At 42.1% G+C, this 19,483-nt stretch overlaps 3 protein-coding genes across 6 annotated transcripts; 1 reads left to right on the top strand and 2 right to left on the bottom strand.

The window, feature by feature from the left end:
• Positions 1–1,182: 1,182 nt before the first annotated feature.
• tdh2 (L-threonine dehydrogenase 2) lies at positions 1,183–4,628 on the bottom strand. 2 transcript variants are annotated; one of them, XM_085257444.1, is made up of 9 exons: positions 4,378–4,628; positions 4,046–4,269; positions 3,423–3,465; positions 3,268–3,338; positions 3,031–3,180; positions 2,766–2,938; positions 2,597–2,687; positions 2,245–2,514; positions 1,183–2,159 (listed from the first exon to the last, which is right to left on the bottom strand). In XM_085257444.1, exons 2-9 carry the CDS (start codon positions 4,233–4,235, stop codon positions 2,014–2,016), a joined length of 1,134 nt encoding a protein of 377 aa, XP_085113570.1. In that variant the 5' UTR covers positions 4,236–4,269; positions 4,378–4,628; the 3' UTR covers positions 1,183–2,013. The 2 variants fall into 2 exon arrangements, with proteins under 2 accessions (XP_085113570.1, XP_085113569.1); XM_085257443.1 differs by having other exon boundaries at positions 4,046–4,249; positions 4,378–4,627.
• Positions 4,629–5,199: 571 nt separating this feature from the next.
• Positions 5,200–12,677, bottom strand: LOC146551838 (myotubularin-related protein 9). 2 transcript variants are annotated; one of them, XM_085257441.1, is made up of 11 exons: positions 12,171–12,677; positions 11,816–11,872; positions 11,322–11,430; positions 11,063–11,188; positions 9,193–9,366; positions 8,431–8,648; positions 8,195–8,356; positions 7,161–7,306; positions 6,686–6,902; positions 6,449–6,600; positions 5,200–6,302 (listed from the first exon to the last, which is right to left on the bottom strand). In XM_085257441.1, the coding sequence occupies exons 1-11, from the start codon at positions 12,353–12,355 to the stop codon at positions 6,202–6,204; spliced, it is 1,647 nt and encodes a 548-aa protein (XP_085113567.1). In that variant the 5' UTR covers positions 12,356–12,677; the 3' UTR covers positions 5,200–6,201. The 2 variants fall into 2 exon arrangements, with proteins under 2 accessions (XP_085113567.1, XP_085113568.1); XM_085257442.1 differs by lacking the exon at positions 11,816–11,872 and having other exon boundaries at positions 5,202–6,302.
• A 1,906-nt stretch (positions 12,678–14,583) lies between these two features.
• Positions 14,584–16,777, top strand: fam167b (family with sequence similarity 167 member B). Of its 2 annotated transcripts, XM_085257876.1 has the most exons (3): positions 14,584–14,670; positions 14,706–15,020; positions 15,482–16,777. In XM_085257876.1, the coding sequence occupies exons 1-3, from the start codon at positions 14,584–14,586 to the stop codon at positions 15,743–15,745; spliced, it is 666 nt and encodes a 221-aa protein (XP_085114002.1). In that variant the 3' UTR covers positions 15,746–16,777. The 2 variants fall into 2 exon arrangements, with proteins under 2 accessions (XP_085114002.1, XP_085114001.1); XM_085257875.1 differs by having other exon boundaries at positions 14,631–15,020.
• The last annotated feature ends 2,706 nt before the right edge of the window (positions 16,778–19,483 follow it).

The following is a 19,483-nucleotide window of genomic DNA, read 5'->3' as shown; positions in this document are numbered from 1 at the left end:
CCTTGGTTTAAACTGGTTTGCTCAAATGTTGTGGATTTAAAAAGGTATTTTGTTTTTATTCATTGTCCAGTTAGGGGCTTGTCAAAACCTGAACCTCACCAACCGCCATTCACCAGTAAGAATAAATGCTCAGATAAACAAATGAGAAAAACAAAAAATGATAAAATTAAAGAGCTTCCCATGAAAATTCTGTGTGCAGCAAAACAAGTGTTATGTTGGAATAAAAAATAAGAGGTAATCTGTCATTTATATCATCACTCTTGTGGTAATTGGGGAAATAATTGAACATTTTTATCAGTTTTTTGTCCTTCAAAGCAACTTCAGTAACATTTTTTTAGTTTGCTTTTGTCAACTGGTGGTCCATTTCCTACAGAATACTAAACATTTGCATGCATCATAATGACGATCATTAAATTAGATTTCTGAAACTGAGACTAATTGCTTTTTCTGTAAGAGAACCAGTTGTGTTTACATGCAGTAATCCCCCAGACTTGTCAACCACGCAATGCTTTTCCAGTCTTATTTTGTCCAAATTTGCTGAGCTTGTGTGACTTGTAGCCTCAGTTTCCTGTTTTTAACTCACCCAGTAGGACTCAGTGTAGTCTTCTGCTGTTGTTACCCATCTGCTACAAGCGTTGATGTGTTGTGTATTCAGAGATGCTTGTCTGCAGACCTTGGTTATAACTTCTTTTGTTTTGTTTTGTTTTGTTTAATTTACTGTTGCCTTCCTGTTCGCTAGATTTTCACCTGAGCGGCCACTCTCTTGATATTTTCTCTTTTTTAGACTTCTGTAAATCCTAGAAATGGCTGTGTTGGAAAATCTAGCCAGTCTGAAAATAACAATTTAAAGTGTCTTAAATCATGTTTCTTCCCCAGTCAGATGCTTGGTTTGAACTCCAGCAGACTATCTGGACTGTTTCTACATGCCTTAATCGGTGTGATTGGCTAGTTAGATATTTAGAACAGGTGTACCTAACAAAGTGGCTGGTGAATACCTTAATTTTGTATATGTTACTCAAACAAATTAGAGAATAAAAGCATATGAGACAACTTTAACTATTTCTTAAATAGAAGTTACATTTTTCATTTTATAGCGTTCTTGTTTTTAAGCTGATCGGGTGTTTTGGATGCAAAAACGACACAGAAAAAAGAAACTTTGGCAGCGTACGGTATTCAATGCTCTTTGGGTAAATAACATTTTTATTATTAAAGGTCTGATTCAAAGTACACAGCATTTTTAATATATTGTTTTCCTAAGTAAATACGGCCTCATTTGATACTGTTACTCATTCATATTTGTAATCACACCGCTGGCAAAAAAGTAAAGGCTTCCTGTTCTGTGCCACGGCAAAGGTAGTGCGGTTGTATATACTGTGAGTTTCGTTTGATAGCCTATATTATAAAAGAGTGCTTTACAAAACAGCCAGGATACATGATTTTTCATTACAGTCCAAAGTCAACTGAGTCAGTCATTCCAGATGATCCTGGATTCAAAATGTCCAACAGATTTGTTGTTCTACACGTGGAACTTGTCCATATTGTGTTAGATATTGTAACAGACGCTGAAACACGCTGGTGTGCTCATGCATGTGATCAACATCTGAAACTCTTTAAAGCTTAAGAAATGTTTCTGTTCCACCTGAGGCAACATGCCCATGTGTAAAGTGATGCTTATACCATGAGAACAATAAAAACCACAAAGATGAAGAGAAGGTTTGACAGCATCTGATTCCCTGAAAAGACTGAAGTGTGTGTGTGTCTGTGTGTGTGCATGTGTGTGTGTGTGCACGTGTTTGACATCTCACTTTCCACTGAATATAAAGAGGTTATGACTGAGAATTTCCATTTTACAATCAGTCCCTGGCACGGTGCAGCAATGCTCCAGACAAACAGATGATACTGGTTGACAATTTGTAAAAGTGAAGTAAAACAAAGTGTGCTGTTGGTAAATGTAGACTGAAGAAAAGTCAGTGGTAGGTAGGGCATTGGTTAGTCTTGGTGCAGCAGGTTTTGCTAGCTGACTGGCAAACCCTCGCTGGTCCTCTTGTCTCGGATGGAGCGGAGCATGTCCGACACCAACTCCTCAAGCCCGAAGGCTGGCGCCCAGCCCCAGTCTCTCCTGGCATTGGTGTCATCAAATCTTACAGGCCAGCTGTCTGCTGCAAAAACCATCAAGGACAATTTAGTTTTATATTGGTTTATTATCAGTCCAACCAGTGGTTTAAAAACAAAAAGATACCATACCAATGGTCTGGCGGACAGTGTCAGGATTGTAGGTGACCTTGAGGTGAGGGAGATGCTTGCGGATTTCTTGGGCCACCTCTTCAGGGGTGAAGCTCATGGCAGCTATGTTGTAGGTGCGCAGTGACAGCTGGCACTCTGGAGCCTGCATGAACTCTACCGTGGCACGGTGGCAGTCAGAGATATGCATCATGGGAAGACGGGTGTCGGGTCGCAGGTAGCACTCATGGTGACCTGTGCTGAGAGCATCATGGAAGATCTGAACAGCGTAGTCTGCGAAGACAGAGGTCCGGAGCACTTAGTCTATGACATCCAATGGATTGGAGTACATTTGCACAACACACACAGGTAATACCTGTAGTTCCACCACCAGGAGGTGTGTTAACTGATATCACTCCAGGGTAACGCAGGCAGCGGAAGTCCAAGCCGTATTTATGATGGAGATACTAAAGAAAGAGAAGCTGATTGAAAATGAAATGGAGTCACAGGCGTCTCTGTAAGCACGTGTACAAAAAACATTTTACCTCCCCCATCAGTTCACCATGCACTTTAGACACGCCGTAGATGGTTCGAGGTCTTTGAACACAGAGGTCAGGGGCCGGGTCACGTGGAGAAGAGGGACCAAATGCCCCAATAGTACTGGGGACAAAGAGGCGCAAACAGTTCTCTAAGGCCAAGTCCAGCACATTATGTAGGCCTGGATGGGCAGAAAAGAAGAGAGCATGAGTTCAACCCTGATTGTTCCTTAAAACCTGGTTATGTGTAAAGGATGTGCATGTTCAAGCAGACCTGTGATGTTGATCTTTCGTGCCAAAGCCACATTAGCCTCACCCACAGCACTAAGCAGAGCGCTGTAGTGGACCAGCCAAGTGACGCGATTGTTTACAATAAGTTCTCGGAGGTGTTTGTAGTCCAAAACATCAGCGTATACAAACGGGCCTAAAAAACAACAGTGATGCCAGAAAAAAAGTAAAGTAATCGGTAACTTTTAAAGTAATATGCATACTTGAATTAGATTTTACATACCATTGGCGTAAACGTGAGGTGGAGGCTTCTTGATGTCTGACAGGATTACATTGTCCCTTCCATACTGTTTTCTAGACATTAACAAAAGTATGATGATATTTAAACTTCAAACCTTTTAGCAAGTTTCAAGAACTCAGGAATTTCTACAATCTCACCTCAGCATCTGTGCAAGTCCCACACCTAACTGCCCAAGCCCACCTGCAGACAAAGGCAGGCGTTAGCTTTCTACCTGTGCACACAGATAATCTGTATTTGTGGAAGACTGGTAAATCGATAAAAGTCAAATCCATGTTGTTGGTTTTCACTTTCAGATGAATAAAGCTTTTTGTTTGTTGATCCTAGGACAAAAAGTGACAGCAGGCTATTATTCTCCCCACAGTCACCCATTGGCCCTTTTATTTCACTAGCACTGTCTGTACACACTCTATTGTGATGAATCAAAATGGGCTCCCGCTGTTGGAGCAAAGTGAACACAACTCAAAAAACCCTGCAGCACATGTTTGTAGCATTTCACACTGATACTCCAGTAAAACGAATTCTTCATTATCATATTTCTACACTTGATTTGATCTGAAACTGGGGCTCTGCTTGGAAACGATCCGACTCATTCTCTCTCACAACAATTCAGAACAGAGGCAGCGCAGTGAAAGTGGTAGAAAACAATGGCAGCTTCCCAGGCTCAGTGTTTGGGCAACTGTGGAAAAGTCCTTTCCTGAATACATCGACGTCACACACAAGCAACTATTGTGCGTTAATGATGGATGGAAATTTGCATCACCTGTGATGAGCACGCGCACGTTTTCCTGAGGAGATGGGGGGCTGGTGTCCTGGCTGTTCCACCTGCTCATCTCCCTGGAGGTGGAACTGAAGCTGCGGCCGGGCCAGCTCCGCGACCTGCTGAGACAGCCTCGGCAAAACAGGCCCAGCACCGCCGCAGAGGGCACACAGACCCGCACACCCGGTTTCATGTCCAGGAGCAGTCCTTGACAAAGTTACACCAAACTTAAGCAGAGCAAATATATTACACCAAACCCTTTAAAATCTCTCGAATGACACCTGGACACAAACAAGATGTTTCGAAATGTTTTAAAAAAGGGGGAAATGTATTACCTGTGTCCTTATGATTTAGAAAAAGAATCCCAGGCAGATGATTCTTGTTCCACAAGCAGCAGATGTAACAGTGAATTCACAACTAGTCCACTAAACTAATCTATAAAATAAGAGCTGATAAGACAGCATTTAGGGGTGAGAATCAAAAAGATTACCAGCCCATTGGTCACCGTTTCAGTTCACCCAGTCAAGCTGGATAAATAAGCAGGTGCGTTAAGTCATGCTGGGCTATGTGGTTCTTCTCCACTTTGTGTAATCACCAGGGCTTGTGGCTCCTGACTGAGCAGGACTACAGTCTCCAGCGTGCAAAGCAACGTGTGTGCAAACATGCTGACTTGCTGTGCACAGGGATTTGCATTGTGAAGAGTGTTTAGCTGAGCTTAACAGGACTGGGAGGTGTGTCTGTTATACAGCTGACTTCTATTCATAATATTTATGAGTGAATACATATCATGAAATCATTATCCCTTTGCAATTATGCTAAACACTGGAAAAATAACAAAGCTTTGGCAAGTTTTGTCCTCTGTATTTAACAGCTCCAGAGTTCTGAAGGAATCACTTAGACATGTTGGTGAAATATGCCTGTTCATAGTGATGCATGGGGAGCTGTAAAGGTACTCCTGCTTCAGTCTAGTAAATGTAAATCTATAGTCATAAGGCAGTCAGGCTATCTTAGCATACAGGTTAGAAAAGAGAAATCAGAGTAACATCAATCATTATTTAACACAATATGGGATAAATATATATGAAAATGCTAGACCGAAACACAAGCCTAGTGTATTAAAATCACACAAGCACCACATTTTTTGTAAGAAAACTTTTATGCAAGTGTAAAAAATACTGTACATTAAAACACATTAGGCATTGCATATTGTTAACATTCATCAGGTTCATCTTCTCTAATTCACACAAGGTAGGATCACAAAGTTCTGCAACTCTGTCAATAAAAAGCACCTAATTTAAATTTAGCTGATCTTTCTCTCAAGTTTGTGTCACCTCCGGACCGCTGCGGTTTTAAGATCCTGTCTAAATATAAAGCATCGAGGACGCCAGCCATTTCTGTTTGTTCTGCTAAACTGGTCTGAGTCTGACTGAGGTAGGAGGGACACTTCATATACTCTATACTGTTACGTCTTTACTGCCGTTTTGAAGGCAAGTCTTCACACGTCTTCAAAAAGACTAAGATTTTCCACTGCGGTAAACAGAGCTGAGTGGTTGGACAGCTTCACTGTTGGTGATTTTTCCTTCTTTGAAAAACATTTTAGTTACAATTCAGTGTGCCATTTTCCTGCTTAACATCTCTAACAATGGGTATCCACAGCTTTGTGAAACAGGTGAATTTAGACATGTATCCAAAATCTAACGGTTTTGTCCAAGTCAGTCTAATCCTCATCGAATTCTTCTGCCCCCTGCACATTTCTGAATGTGATGCGTGTTGGAACACATCTAAAATCGTGAGCCTACAACTTGAATATCATTCTAAGGGAGGAACATGAAGATCGTCTTGCCTTTTCAACGCACTCACACTCCTCACCTGACTGGAACACTGTGGAGTCTGCTGTTTGGTCTGGTACACTGTCCTCTTCACAGGTAAGTATCTTTAATAAAAGCTGGATCATACTGGCATAGACGTTTTTAAATCCATGGTGTGCAATAAGAATGGGACTTCCAGGTTCAGAGTGATCTACAAGTTTCAGCCAGGGCGAAAACAGTCCAGAAGTGCCCAGCGGGCAACCTTGAAGGCGACAGGTCAAATCAAAATCAGGTATTTTGTTTTAACTCCTTGGAACCATGTGATCCCACCTCATTCACACGAACGAGGCATCAGCTGCGTGCTAACTTCCCCCACTCAATGACCATGTTCCTGATTTCCTCCTGAGCCTCTTCAAGGTGACGAACCTGCTGGGTCCACCTCAAAAAATAGCCTGAGGGTTAGACAGCGGGGCAGAGTGAGCACCAACACTTAAACTAAACTAAAGCGGTAACAACATAAGCTCAGAACAGCAACACTGCAATTACATTAAAGGCTAAAAAAGATGAGGTCTGAAAACAAGTGCAGGGCAAAGCTCACCTTTCCAGAGCTGCAGGGACTGAGGATGAACTGAGGGCCAGATTGCTAGCTCAGTGCGTTCATACAGGGGGTTAGAGTAGTAATCCCTCTCCGTGGGCCTTAGCAGAGCCCGGAACAAGCAGTGAGTCCTTTCCTTTACTTCCAAGGCACACCTGATTGAAGGGCAAACAAAGTGTGAATCTTAGTTTGAAATGAAGACACTCGGCAGCAATCTTTAAATATGTAGAAAAAACTGACCTTTCCTGATCACTGTTACACAGAAAGGTGCCATAATCCGAGGCATAAACTTCAGTCGCCAGTCGCAGGAGCAGCGCCTCAGAGAAGCCCAGAGCCAAGGGGAACTGCCGCCAAAGCTGCCACACGCAGTCCAGCAGCAGCAGGAACACCGGAGACTCCTGCTGGAGACGAGCATGGGAGTAAGCTGAGTGAGCGCATCGCTGCTGGAACGGGTGTCCTGCCTGCAAACACACAAACACGTGTCAGCTTTTAGGATCTAATTTTGTGGCAACAGATAGGCTCAGTCCTGTAGTCGCTGGGTGTGCTTCTATTTTTAAAAGCTCACCGCTTGTTTGGAAACTCGTGTCAGAAGTAGACAGAGATCCCCGATGTTACAATGCATTTCTTTGGATTCTCGACAACATTTATGGGAGCAAATCAAGAAAAAAAGACATTTAAAATTCTTTGTAATCCTCCCCGACTTAAAACCTGGCACGCGCCTGTATCCACTCTCTCTCCAGCAGTCCCAAGAAGCCCTCCACTGTGCGGCAGCATGGATCCATGATGAGCTGAGCCAGAGTGCTGATGAGCAAAGAGCAGTCTGTCCCTTCAGAGCCGTGAACAAGAACAGAATGGCCATCCCTGGAAGAAACAACACTCATTAACATGTACAAGAAAAACAAACCTGTGTGTAAGGAAGACAGTTATGGCCTTCTTTCTGTTTCTTCAAGATTTAAAACAAGTGGTTGTTGACTTGCCCTCACTTCCTTGTGTCTACATTCAATTCAATTCAATTTTACTTATAGAGCGCCAAATCAAAACAACAGTCACCTCAAGGCGCTTTGTACTGTAAGGTAGACCCTACAATAATACATACAGAGAAAAGCCAAACAATCACATGACCCCGTATGAGCAAGCACTTTGGCGACAGTGGGAAGGAAAAACTCCCTTTTAACAGGAAGAAACCTCCAACAGAACCAGGCTGAGGGAGGGGCGGGGCCATCTGCTGTGATTGGTTGAGGAGAGAGAAGAAAAACAGGATAAAGACATAATGTGGAAGAGAGAAAGAGATTAATAACAAGTATTATTCAGTGCAGAGAGGTCTATTAACACAGTGAGTGAAGAAGAAAAGCCCAGTGCATCATGGGAATCCCCCAGCAGCTTACACTTATTGCAGCATAACTAAGGGAGGATTCAGGGTCACCTGATCCAGCCCTAACTATATGCTTTAGCAAAAAGGAAAGTTTAAAGACTAAGCTTAGAGTTAGAGCAGTCAAGGCAGATAGCTGCCTGTCCCTGATCCTGATTATGTCCGAGCTCTGTTCCTGTTAAAAGTAATTTCTTCCTCCCCACTGTCACAAAGTGCTGATCCTCGGTGGGTTTTCTCTCTAATATTATAGAGTCTTTACAATAAAAAGCACATTGAGATGGGAGTTGCTGTAAATTGGTACTTTCCAGATAAAATTGAATTAGTCACAAGATATTACCATAAAGTTTTCCAAGTCATAAGAGTGTGGGTGTTATTCATACCTCTCCACACACTCCACCAGCAGGCCGGCAGTAGAAAGAGCATTTTGGACGTGCGACAGCCACTTTGAATTCTCCAGCTTACTGAGCCAGCGGTCCATGTTGTTGGACTCATCACCACAAGCCTCCACCAGTTTAATTAGGCTCTCCTGGAGAGCTTTACCCCTGCACACATATGAGGCAGTGTGTAGCGAAGCAAGTTTGACAAATCAGTATTATCAGACAGTCAGCAAACACACCTTTCCATCTGTCTGTGAAATCTCTTCCAGCGGTCGTAGAACGATTTAGACTCAAACCCTCCACCTGTCATCCTGGCCTGTTGAGCCTGCTGCATGGAGCGAGTGTCAATTATGTAGCCTTTGTCCGAACCCTCAATCACAGCCTGGAGGAGCAGCTCATCTTCCTTGCAGCGCTTCCTATTGGCTCCTAGCAGCGGCTGACTGCTGCGCATGATGACCTACAACATTTTTCATCCTGTTAACAATGTTCAGTCAAATGTGTAGCCTTAACCATAACAGTTTTTTTAAATTTGGGACTTTAAATTCTTTTATTTTCGTGTGATTGCTTTGATTTTGGCTCTCTTGTATTTTGTATCATTATCGAATGAGTTTCTCTATGGCTTCCTGGTTTCAAGTGTTGCAGTTTTCTGACAGTTTTCTTCTGTTCACTGGTTTTATGAGTGTTAGTTTCACTCTCTTTCCTCTGAGTACTGGTCTATCCTCCTGTGTCAAGCTCACCATGTTCAGCAAATCAGTTCTTTTATTTTGGTAGTCAGTTATATTTTATCCTGTGTCTTGATTCTCTTCACCCGTGTCTTGTCCTCAGCCGTTCCCACTTCCTTCGACTATATATTGTCCCCCTGTCTCTCCTGTGTTAGTCGTTGGATTGTTTGTTTCCTCGGATGTTTTCTGTTCATGTTTGGACTTTTTGGACATTTTATATTGCTTTTAGCCATTCTGCCACAAACCGTGACACTAAAAGTGAACACTAAATCACCTCACCATGCCGTTCTTCTTGTGGTAGTAGCAGAGAACAGGGAAACGTCCTCCCTGTCTGAATTTGGCTGCTTTTTTCAGTGTGTCGTCGTCTATGCTTTTTGGGACGATGACTGCCGGAGGGTAGGAGGGACAAACCGAGTAATCTCTGTTCACGGTGCTCAGTCTCCACTTCTCATACTGAAAAAAAGTGAGAGAGAAGGCGATAAAGGAAAATGTGAGCTTTAGTATCAAGTAACCTGTTATTATTCATGCTAACCTCCCGGTTGCTAAAGTCACAGGGGACTTTGAGCTGAGCTGGACTGGGAGTAGTCCAGTTCATAGGTGAGGAAAGTCTCATTATTTTTATTTTGCATAAAGCGTGTGCTTATGCTCCAAGCTAATCCTTAGTGGATCTTTAATTAATAACAACTGCCCTATTATGGCTTATTTGATTTCTTAGTAAGAGATTAAGAAAAATAAAAGACCATGACTACTGCTGGACAGACTGTTTTCCAGTTGATGAACTCAGGGATGATTTTAGGGAGATCTGAACCTTTCTTCATGTCCAGACTGCAGGATCACTCCTGTGTGGCCTCTTTTAGGGACATGTTTTCTCAGTAGTACCCACACCTGATTAGGTGCAGTCCTGAAAACCCAAATTGTGGAACTTGATTCTAATCGGTTAACCTCATGAATAGGTACCATTTCCTCAATATAACAAATAAAAATGTACTCTAACCAGCTGGTTACTTAAGCATAAGTACTGTAAACAGTAGCTCGGCTCTCTCCCAAGTAAAGAAAGCTCCTTTTCAAAGACCTCTACTGAATATCTGCTTTCCTTAATGTGCACAAAACCTAACGTGGGGCATGTCTCTTTTTAAGTCTTTTTAAGTCTTTTTGGCACTGTGAGGTTGGTGACCAGAGGAGCCTGCCTATAAAAACAGGTAAAATCAAAAAAAGACAGCATACTAATCAGTGAGCTTCAGAAATGTTGCTTCTGAAGCTCACTGATTCTTACCCTTGCAGGGCGCCAGATCAGCTGTTTACAGCTACTTCTAATGTTTTTGTAAACTAAGCTAAACTAAAGTCCTTCTGGAAGCCACTCAGCAACTATCCTAAAACATCCCTGCACTCTTATTTGAAACATCACAATGACATAAATCCATAGAAACCGTGCATCAAATCACCGGTCTGCGCCAAAGTAAGGTGTCACGCTTCTTTCACCATCATTGCTGTTGAAGAATTCTCCTATAATGTATCAGGCTAAGTTAAATCACTATAGCTCTGTTTGCCTTACCGCTATAACAACTTTCTCACTTTTCTTAATTTTATCAAAGAAACTTAATCATCAAGTTCCCTAAATTGTAAAAGGTATTCTTAAAAACTCTGTAAGAATGGTTGAAGCTCGTAGTTTATAACTAGACAGAACAGCTCAGCTCCTGTCGTGATGGAAAGAGTCGGTGGGAGAGAAATAATTGGGACTTGCAAATTCCAGCCACTTTATCATGGGTGAAAAACACTACTCAGGCTGGTCTGGTTAAAAGCACAGATATCCTACATGTTCTGGGAATTTTGTGTCTGTAAAACACATGCAAAAATGCTGCCCTCAGCTGCGACCCTTCACCATAGCAACATGCCATTCCCACGGGAAGACGTTGGTGTGTTATACATGAATTCAAGCTGTGTGCAACACATTCTGAAGTTAAGGGGAAAACAAATGAAAGCTAAGCAAGAAGGATATCCTGAATCCCGACCCCTACACTTCCCTGGCATTTTCCTGTCATGTGGTTGTAGGGACATTATTGGAAAATGTTACCTGAAAAATGTCTGTGTCTACAAGTATTAAATTATCTACAGCAGAAAACAAGCATACAGAGTTTTATATGTTGCTTACAAGTTCCTTCATCTGACTGTAGTGCATTTCAGGAGATGAGAGACCCCACTGCTCCGGCAGGCTGAGATCAACAGGTCGGTAAAAGAAAGGGTACATTGCGGACACGCAGTCCAGACAGGACAGTGTCTGCAGAAAGTTAAAGAGAGATTACCGATACATGCAAAGAAGTGAAAAACATATGCAGAAAAATAGCAGGCTACTCTAAGACCAACAGTTATTTTCTTGTGCCTGTGTGTTTCAGGTTGCATTAGTTGTGTACCTCGATAGAGTGTGCAATGTTGAGACACTGTTCCATGCCTGGGATGTCAAGCTGGAGCACACGCAGATCTTTACACTTCATCGTAATTGTTCCAGATGAACCAGACATCCTACACACACACACACACACACACACACACACACACACACACAAATATATGATTCTTATACAAAAGAAAACATGCACCCCCTCTAAGAGCCCCATTTATTGCCTATGGCGGTGCATGAGGCTCGACTTGCAGCAGAAAAAGTGGGCAAAACGAGTCAGGTAGGTTGTGTGTGTGTGTGTGTGTGGGGGGTGGCAATACCTAACAAAAGGTTTCAGAGAGCTACGAAGAAAAAAAGCTGTTAGTTGCAAGCAGTACACAGCTCTGAGCATGTGGAGGGTGGCAAACGGAAAAAACGTTGCATTAATCTTGTTGGGAAATGTTACTTCTTCAGAATTGCATCAAGAGCAGCACACAGCATGACATGGCAACACAGAGGATGTCCAACCTTTCACTGTGGCTTGCATTAGAGAAGAAGCCGGAATAGCCCGTAAGGTTTTCCACACTGGTTAAAAAAGATTTGAGGAAGGAATGAGAGATCAGAGGAATTACCGGCAAGTTCACACCGTTTCGTGTTGATTAGTGTGATTACTGGTTTGATCATGCGAGTTATAATCATAATAAATAAGTTCTAAGAATCACAAGTCCACCATCAAATATTTAATCATCAATTTAATCAATTAAAAAATAACTGAGATAGAGAAAAGTGCGACATTGTTCTTGCAGGATACTCGTTACTTTTCTTATAAGACACGTTTTTGATCTGGTTCCTTATCACCTTTCTGATCTCAATCCTCCCTCACCTTTTCTCAATGGCATCGATGTTCCTAAGGAGCAATAAAACCTGCCGGGAGTCACTCTCCTCCCTGTCCGAGAAGAGCAGGTGGTGGCCGGTGATGCACAGGGTTCCTCTGCTCGGGGGTTGCAGCGGCTGTCGGAGCACAACATCCTCCACATTGGCCGTCTTGATGTGCTCAGCAAACTCCATCAGCTCCCCTTCAAACACCCAAAGTCCGTCTGCAGAACTTTGTTTCTGTTCTTTCTAAACTACAGAAGTGGCCGAGCACCTCAATCACGTCCTCGCCTCTCTTGTAAGAAAACGAAAGCGGGCTTCCTCCTCTGCACGCACAGCTGGTTGGGCAGCGTTGCAGCCGCGCTCTGTTTGATTGGCGATAAGAAGTCTATAAATAGAAGAAGCTTCATATTTTCCTGAACATTGTCGTCCTCTTATGTGGCTACACCTCTGCACACACAGCTGGCTAAGCTTAACTGCCGTGGGAGTGGAAAATGTGCTGCTTTAGGCGACAAAAGGCGGAAGTCTACGTTTCCTGAGACAGTGAGTGAGAAGTGACACTTATCACAACTTGTGCGCACTGCAGAGGGGGGGGGGGGCGAAAGAGAGCCACTGTGAAGTACCTGTAGTATATTAGGTTGTCACTAGATGGCGCCATACTCAAGCACAAAAAATCGTCAATCACAACTCATCTGCCAAGTTGGCTTTTGCTGTGTGTAACTATTGAAATCTGTCAGCTACAAAATATTGACACAGTATCACTTTGCTGGTATTACGATGCATTACAGTGTGAACAAGTGTAGCTGGTACTGAACCTACAACTTTCAGCTTTGACTAGTTTCATTATATTTTGCAATTTGAGATGTTTTGCATTAAATAAAGTCACCTGTAAAATATATAAATAAGTATCTAGCCTTATTGTAAAGAGTAAACGTAACGTAATAGAGTACAGTGTATCAGCGCACCCACGTGTGGGCTATTGAACCAAGTGGAAAATATGATGCTTTGTCCTATCCCATCCATCCATTTAAACACACATTTTGCCCCAGGGAATATAATTCATGCAGCATAAACCACAATAATAAAAACAGGAACACTGATGCAAGAAAACACACCACAAACAAGTTTTAAAATGAAAGAAAAAAGTGACCAACATAGGCCTAAAATAACTAGTTTAGATATGCATCCAGTAAGTTTTATATGCAGTCATGGTGGGTTCCACCTCCATGATTCAGAAGCTTGTAGAAGTACCTCTGGCAGTTTTCTGTTTGACTTTATCGATGTGTCACATCATTGTGGAAGAGTTTTAGCCCCGCTCGTCTTTACAGCGTTGCTTCAGCTCATTGAGGTTTGCAGGAATTCATTCATGCTCAGCTCTTTTCAGTCAGGTTGAGTTTTGTACTTTGACTGGATCATTGCAGCACATTAATTCTTTTGCTTTTTTTTTTTTTTTTTTTGGCCAATTTTTATCTGTTGGACAGATGTCTCCACATTTCATTCTGCATTGGTATACAGAGGAGCTCACGGTTGACTCAGTGACTGCTAGGTGCCCAAATCAGCACACTTCCACCACCATGCTCACAGTTGGCATAATTGGTTTGGGCTGATAAGTTATGTTTGGGTGTCTCCAAACATGGTGCTGTGCGTTATGGACAAACAAATGGATGTTGTTCCAGAAGTCTTATGGACTGTTCATTTGCAACTTTGCCAACCTAAGCTGTGCTGCCATGTTATTTTTAGAGAGGAGGCTTTCTCCTGGCAACCCTTCCAAAGAAGCCAACGTGTTCTGTCTTTTTCTAATTTTATTGTCATGAACTTTAACCTTTAACATGCTAACTGGGGCCTGTAGAGTCTGAGATGGAGCTCCTGGGTTTTTGCAGTTTTTCTGAGCATTGCTCAGTCTGACCTTGAGGGGAATTTGTTGGGAAATTGCACAGTAAGCCTGTAGGCTACTTACTGTTTTACATAGCTGAACAGAAAACTTGGTTTTTCACCTGACTGTGTGTAAGTATGTAAGTATGTATAGATTTTTCTCATACATCCAGGCGCAGGTTTGTTGTACTTTACTTGATTATTTCCATTTTCATACTGCAGATGGAAATTTAATCTGTACTTCAGTGCACGCAGTTAATTGACCCACTTTTAGATCAAAACTACCCCAGAATGCAAAGCAAGGCAAGCAGAAAGAGAAAAGCGATTCCTGCACATCAACCTGATGTCCAGGAAATACATGCATACATCTGTATTCGTTTCTTCTTTTGGCAGTTTCACCTGTAATATAAATGTAAAACTATTTTAAATAGTTTTAAGTCATTTAACTTGTGAATGCACAGTAATAAAATCTCAGACTTTGGTTTCAGGATATCTTTTTCCCTCGCCTGACAAAAGCTTGCAAACTCTCCAGCCTCCCTGTCCTGTGCGGGATGGGCGGTCACTGCGCTATTTCTCCCTATAAAGGAGAGGAGGCATGGACCTGTTGCGCTCTAATCGCCAAGCTGCCAGCGCAGAAAGCGAGCCTGCTCCCTGAATGCTCAGCGTGTATCAGCAATCTGCTGCACCGATGGATTTTAAGGAGCTTGGAGACGGCTCGTCCTCCGAGGGCGACACGGAGGATCTGGACAGCGTGAAAGCGCTCACGGAGAAGCTGAAGTTACAGACCCGCAGACCGTCCTACCTCGAGTGGCAGGAGCGCGTACAGAGCCGAGCGTGGAAGGAAAGAAATTCCGCGGACGGTCCCGAATCAGGAGGACAACAAGTCGTTTCCGTGCCGGCAATTTTGAGGAGGTCAGAACTGGTTGTGGGCAGCATCTGTGGCTTTGACACTATGGACGATGCCCTGGAGCATCTTAGAAAAGAGCTGGTGAGTTCCTCCAGAAATTTGATTTGATTTTTATCTAAAGATGCGTCACGCCCTGAGAAATAATTTGCACTTCTTGATAATCTCCAATCATTAAAACTAATTAATGAATAAGTAAATAAATAAATAATACAGAGTCCTTATCCATTCTTGAGAAATACAGATAGCTATCTATCTCCTACTTCACCTTTAAAACAGATAGGCATCTCTTTAGGTGTCAGTGATCTTGCTTGCATGACTGCTTGTCTTAACTTAAGGGAAAGAAGTCTAAACACACAGATTGCGAAACAATATGGTGCCTGTTTTCTCATAAGCTGCAACCCATGTAGTCCACATGATTTTTACCCTTTGATGAGGAGATAGGCACCATCCAAATCCAAACTTCCACATATGTTCTGCTAAACTGAACACTGAAACTCACTTTCTTCTCAAACGCGCTCCCTCCATCCCTCCTCTACCCTCAGAGGGAAATGCAAGTTCAGGACAACCGACTGGCCCGTCAGCTGATCCGTCTGCGGGTGGAGATCCATCGGCTCAAAGTGGAGCAAGTGTGCCACCGTCACAAGGAGATGCTGGACGACGCAACGTACGAGCTGGAGGAGTGCGGAGAGGAGTCGGACCTGCTGTGTGATATCCCCATGAAGGCTGCCTTTGCTCTGTCCACCCCTCTAAAGCATCTGGGCCTCACCAAGATGAATATCAACTCCAGGCGTTTCTCACTGTGTTAAAGACCGCAGGCCTCACTCATGCCACCGAGGACGCTCCGTCACCTCCTCTGTGTTTGTGTAGGCATTATTGTTATAAAGGGTTATTTCCGTTGATGGCGCAGTGGGGCAAAAGTAAAGATGAGCCACTAGCAGCTGTGAATGAAAATGAAAACGTTGATGACTTTGATGTGTGCCTTGGTATGACATGCATGAGGAAGCCTGTGCATACAGACCTGCAGGGGCATACACCTTTATCATCACGCAGCTTCCTGCTGGATGAGGTCTGGGCAGCTCTGCTGTTGACTGAGAGAATTAATGAAGACTAAGAGCTAGACTGAAGTATACTCAGTGAACTGAGTATATTTTTAATATCAGAAACCAAGGTGATTTGGTGATGCAAATTCATATTGAACAAAGAAGTTTAAGCGGGACAATAACTCATTTATAAATCTGTTCATATTCTTGGACTCTGCAGGAGTGCAGTAGAAATTCACATTTCAAATATGCCTTATTTACCTTCTACTGAGTTCACTCCACCCACTGTTAGAAACGAGCTCCCCGAAGCCACCTTTATTGTGATTGGCTGCCCCTCTTGAGAAGAGGTGAGGCGATTTTGTTAAGGTTATCCCCTCTCATTGAGGTCATTAGAAAAAACTGTCGGAAACTGTGTTTGGAGCAGTCTGTGCCTGAGCTTTTGGCTCACGGGGATTACTTTGCATACACTGACCTCATTATTGGGAACTTAATTCATGTTTAATATGACTGTTCTCCATTGTCATGTGCCTAGAACAGATATAACTTATATATACAGTGATTAACACATGCATTAGAGCATGCCTTCGAAAATTACCAAATGAACTTTTAATTTTCTGAAATCTGTCAGCACGTGCAGGCGCTTTAATCAAATTCATATTTGCAATGAAAATAAAATGAAAAATATAATTAATGTTATCTGAGAATTACAGTCATTTACTTGCATTCCTGAACAGAAGCAACAATTTGCCTGATAAAAAAAACAACAGAAAATCTTCTTCTTTTTTTTTTTTTTTTTTTTTACAGATTTCTAAATCATTTCTGATCTTATTCATTTGACAGAAAATGAGGAAATGTTAGGTCAACTTTAAGGTTATACAGAAATGAAAGTAGCCCTCCCACGTGTTCAGGTCACACTACCTTACATCACCTCAGAAATTATGCTGCCAGCCTAAATAGGTCTTGGAACAAAAGTGAGATGTTACAATTTAGAAAATGAAATAAAGACAAAACATATTGAAGCTGTTTTCAAGCTTGAATGAAAAAAAAATATCACATATTTCCCCTGTGGCCTGCAGTGCTACTCATGCTACTCATCTCTCTGGCTGTGAGTTTCTCACTTTGCCTGGCTTCTCTTCAATAAAATGGAATCTAATAGCGTTCCCCTAAAATACATTTAAATACCTCAGCAGCAACGTCTCTTCTCTGAAATCATGACTCAAGTTTTATTTTTAATCTACCGTGATCTGCCATGTGAGGACTGCAGTTAAGCAAGGTTAAAGCCTCTTTACTTCTTATTTGCCATCATGCTTTTACAAGCATCATGATTAGATAGATGATGTTCACGTCTGCAGATTTTTATTCATTTATTTTTTAAGTAACTGGGTCATGACCTCTGAAAAGAGTCAGATGTATTCCCATCAAATATATTTTTCGGCACTTTGAATGTCAAGTAAGATTTAGGCAAAGCCATTAACGACCCTTTTAAAAGGTCACGAGCCAAAAAGTTTGGGAAACACAGCTTTACTGAAACTGATGCATGAAGGCAGCTGCTCCTGTCTGGTCTGGGCCGATACAGAAATGTTCAGCAACACGTTGAAGTAAACAAAGTCCTTTAATGCAGACACTTACAGCAGCCACAGGCAGGTCACACTCCAGCATTTTTTACACCTCTTCTTCACAAACCAAAAATATCTCTGCAACCTAGCAGCTGCAGTGACACAAACCAGGAGCTCGTGTCCGATGTTCTTTGTTTTTCATTAGCACGTCAGGATGCTGCAGAGCACTGATTTTAGACTATATGTGGCTGGCCAGTGACCAAGTATATTTTATGTTTTAAATGATTTTGTCTTTAGTTTAGTTTTTTAAAGAATGAATGAATTTAACTTTGGTTAAATTCATTCAGATGTTTAAAAGTGTAAAACATCTATTAAATGTATTATTCTATGCAGATTGTTAAATCAAGTTGTAATATGAATGTAATGACTTAACTGAATGAATATATATAAAAAACGCCTTAAAGTGTAAATTCCTAAATCTTTTTCTTTCACATAAAAGACATATTAAAGAGGTTTTATTTATCATATTTGAATCAGTTATAATTACTATATGATGGGAGACAGTGTTACACCTGCCTGTTCAGAATGGGTCACAGCTTTCTCAAAAAAACCTCTCATCTGAGCAACGTAAGTGTCTCAGGAAACCACACAGCGAATAGAGTGAAATGAAAACATTCCCAGCCATCTTTTTCAGAAACAGGTTGAGGTTTCAAGCGTTTAGAGTCATGATATTTTGTAAAAGCTTGAAAGTTTTGGTTAGATATCTCTTTTCTTTCTTTTTTTAAACAGCCTTTTTGTAAGTAGTTTTGGTTGAAGTTAGAATTAGAGTTAGGCTTGTTCTGAGATGGGAGGAGCAGACATGTGTATGGATGAACAGAGATATGAAATGCTGATGATTGTATGATTTCTGTCGGTGTAAGTGAGGGAAAACATCCCCACATGTTCCAGCACATCCATCTCCATCATCCACCCTCGGTCCTAAAGCCACCCAGGCACAACGGTATCTTCTTTCCTTCCCAAGAGACAGCCATGACCTGCTATAACACTCAGACGTATGAAAGGGGCCCTGGAGGGATGTGCAGAAGCAGACATAGTCAAGCTCGACACCAAATATGCCTTGGCAGAGCGCGGACGCCGTGTTAAATGAGAGCGCAACTAAGACTGTTGAAATGATCACAAGTGGCATACTTCAGGAGTTGTGTGATCTCATGTGGGTCGCGGGACCTCAATAGTTAGACACATGGAAATGAGTATCATATGGAAGACACAGAGGATTAAGTACTACGGCTTGAGGCCGTATTCTTGAGTGAATGCTTTCAGAATAAAGGGCTGCAGACTTGTGTTTCTCAGGCTGCTCATTCTTTGCCCTGTAGATACTTTCCCGTGACCCTTTTTCGCCCGTATCTTTCTGCTTGCCATCAAACCAGCAGAAGATATTACAGTGTAAATAAAGAATAGTAATCCATCTGTTTATCATAAAGCCAAGTAAGCCTACATGATGCACATGAGTAAGCACTAGAGGCAAAAAAAAAGAGCCCTCATTTACATTCACGAAAGAGGCCAGCACCTGCATCATGTAGCAGGAGGTAGGAGGTCTGGAAAACTTTCTGCACACTGATAGCATCGCAGTTTGATTGCGTAACAGAATGTGATTTCCAACCACATTTGGAAGTAGTGACAACTGTGGTCGAGAGGAAGAAAGGAATACCCTTAAAGCTCCAGAAGGCCTGGACAAAGCTGATCTCCAAACATGGCGGGACACTTTTTCTCCCAGCACGTATCAAAGAAGAGTTCTTGGATGATTAGACTTTATCTTCTGTCACATGCACCTACCTATTTACATCACTCTCAAAGTAAAAAAAATAAAAAAAATGAAGCACGTTTCACACATCCTCCTAGATTTATACTCTGCACTTTAACGGAAAAAAGAGTGAACTCAGGTGGTTTC

This window comes from Mchenga conophoros, linkage group LG19 (genome assembly GCF_057382185.1).
Source record: "Mchenga conophoros isolate Kocher_MC1m ecotype Shallow Benthic linkage group LG19, M_conophoros_male_GT1.1, whole genome shotgun sequence".
NCBI lineage: Eukaryota > Metazoa > Chordata > Actinopteri > Cichliformes > Cichlidae > Mchenga > Mchenga conophoros.
The sequence above is the reverse complement of the archived record's forward strand: the minus strand, read 5'-3'. Positions and strand labels throughout refer to the sequence as shown.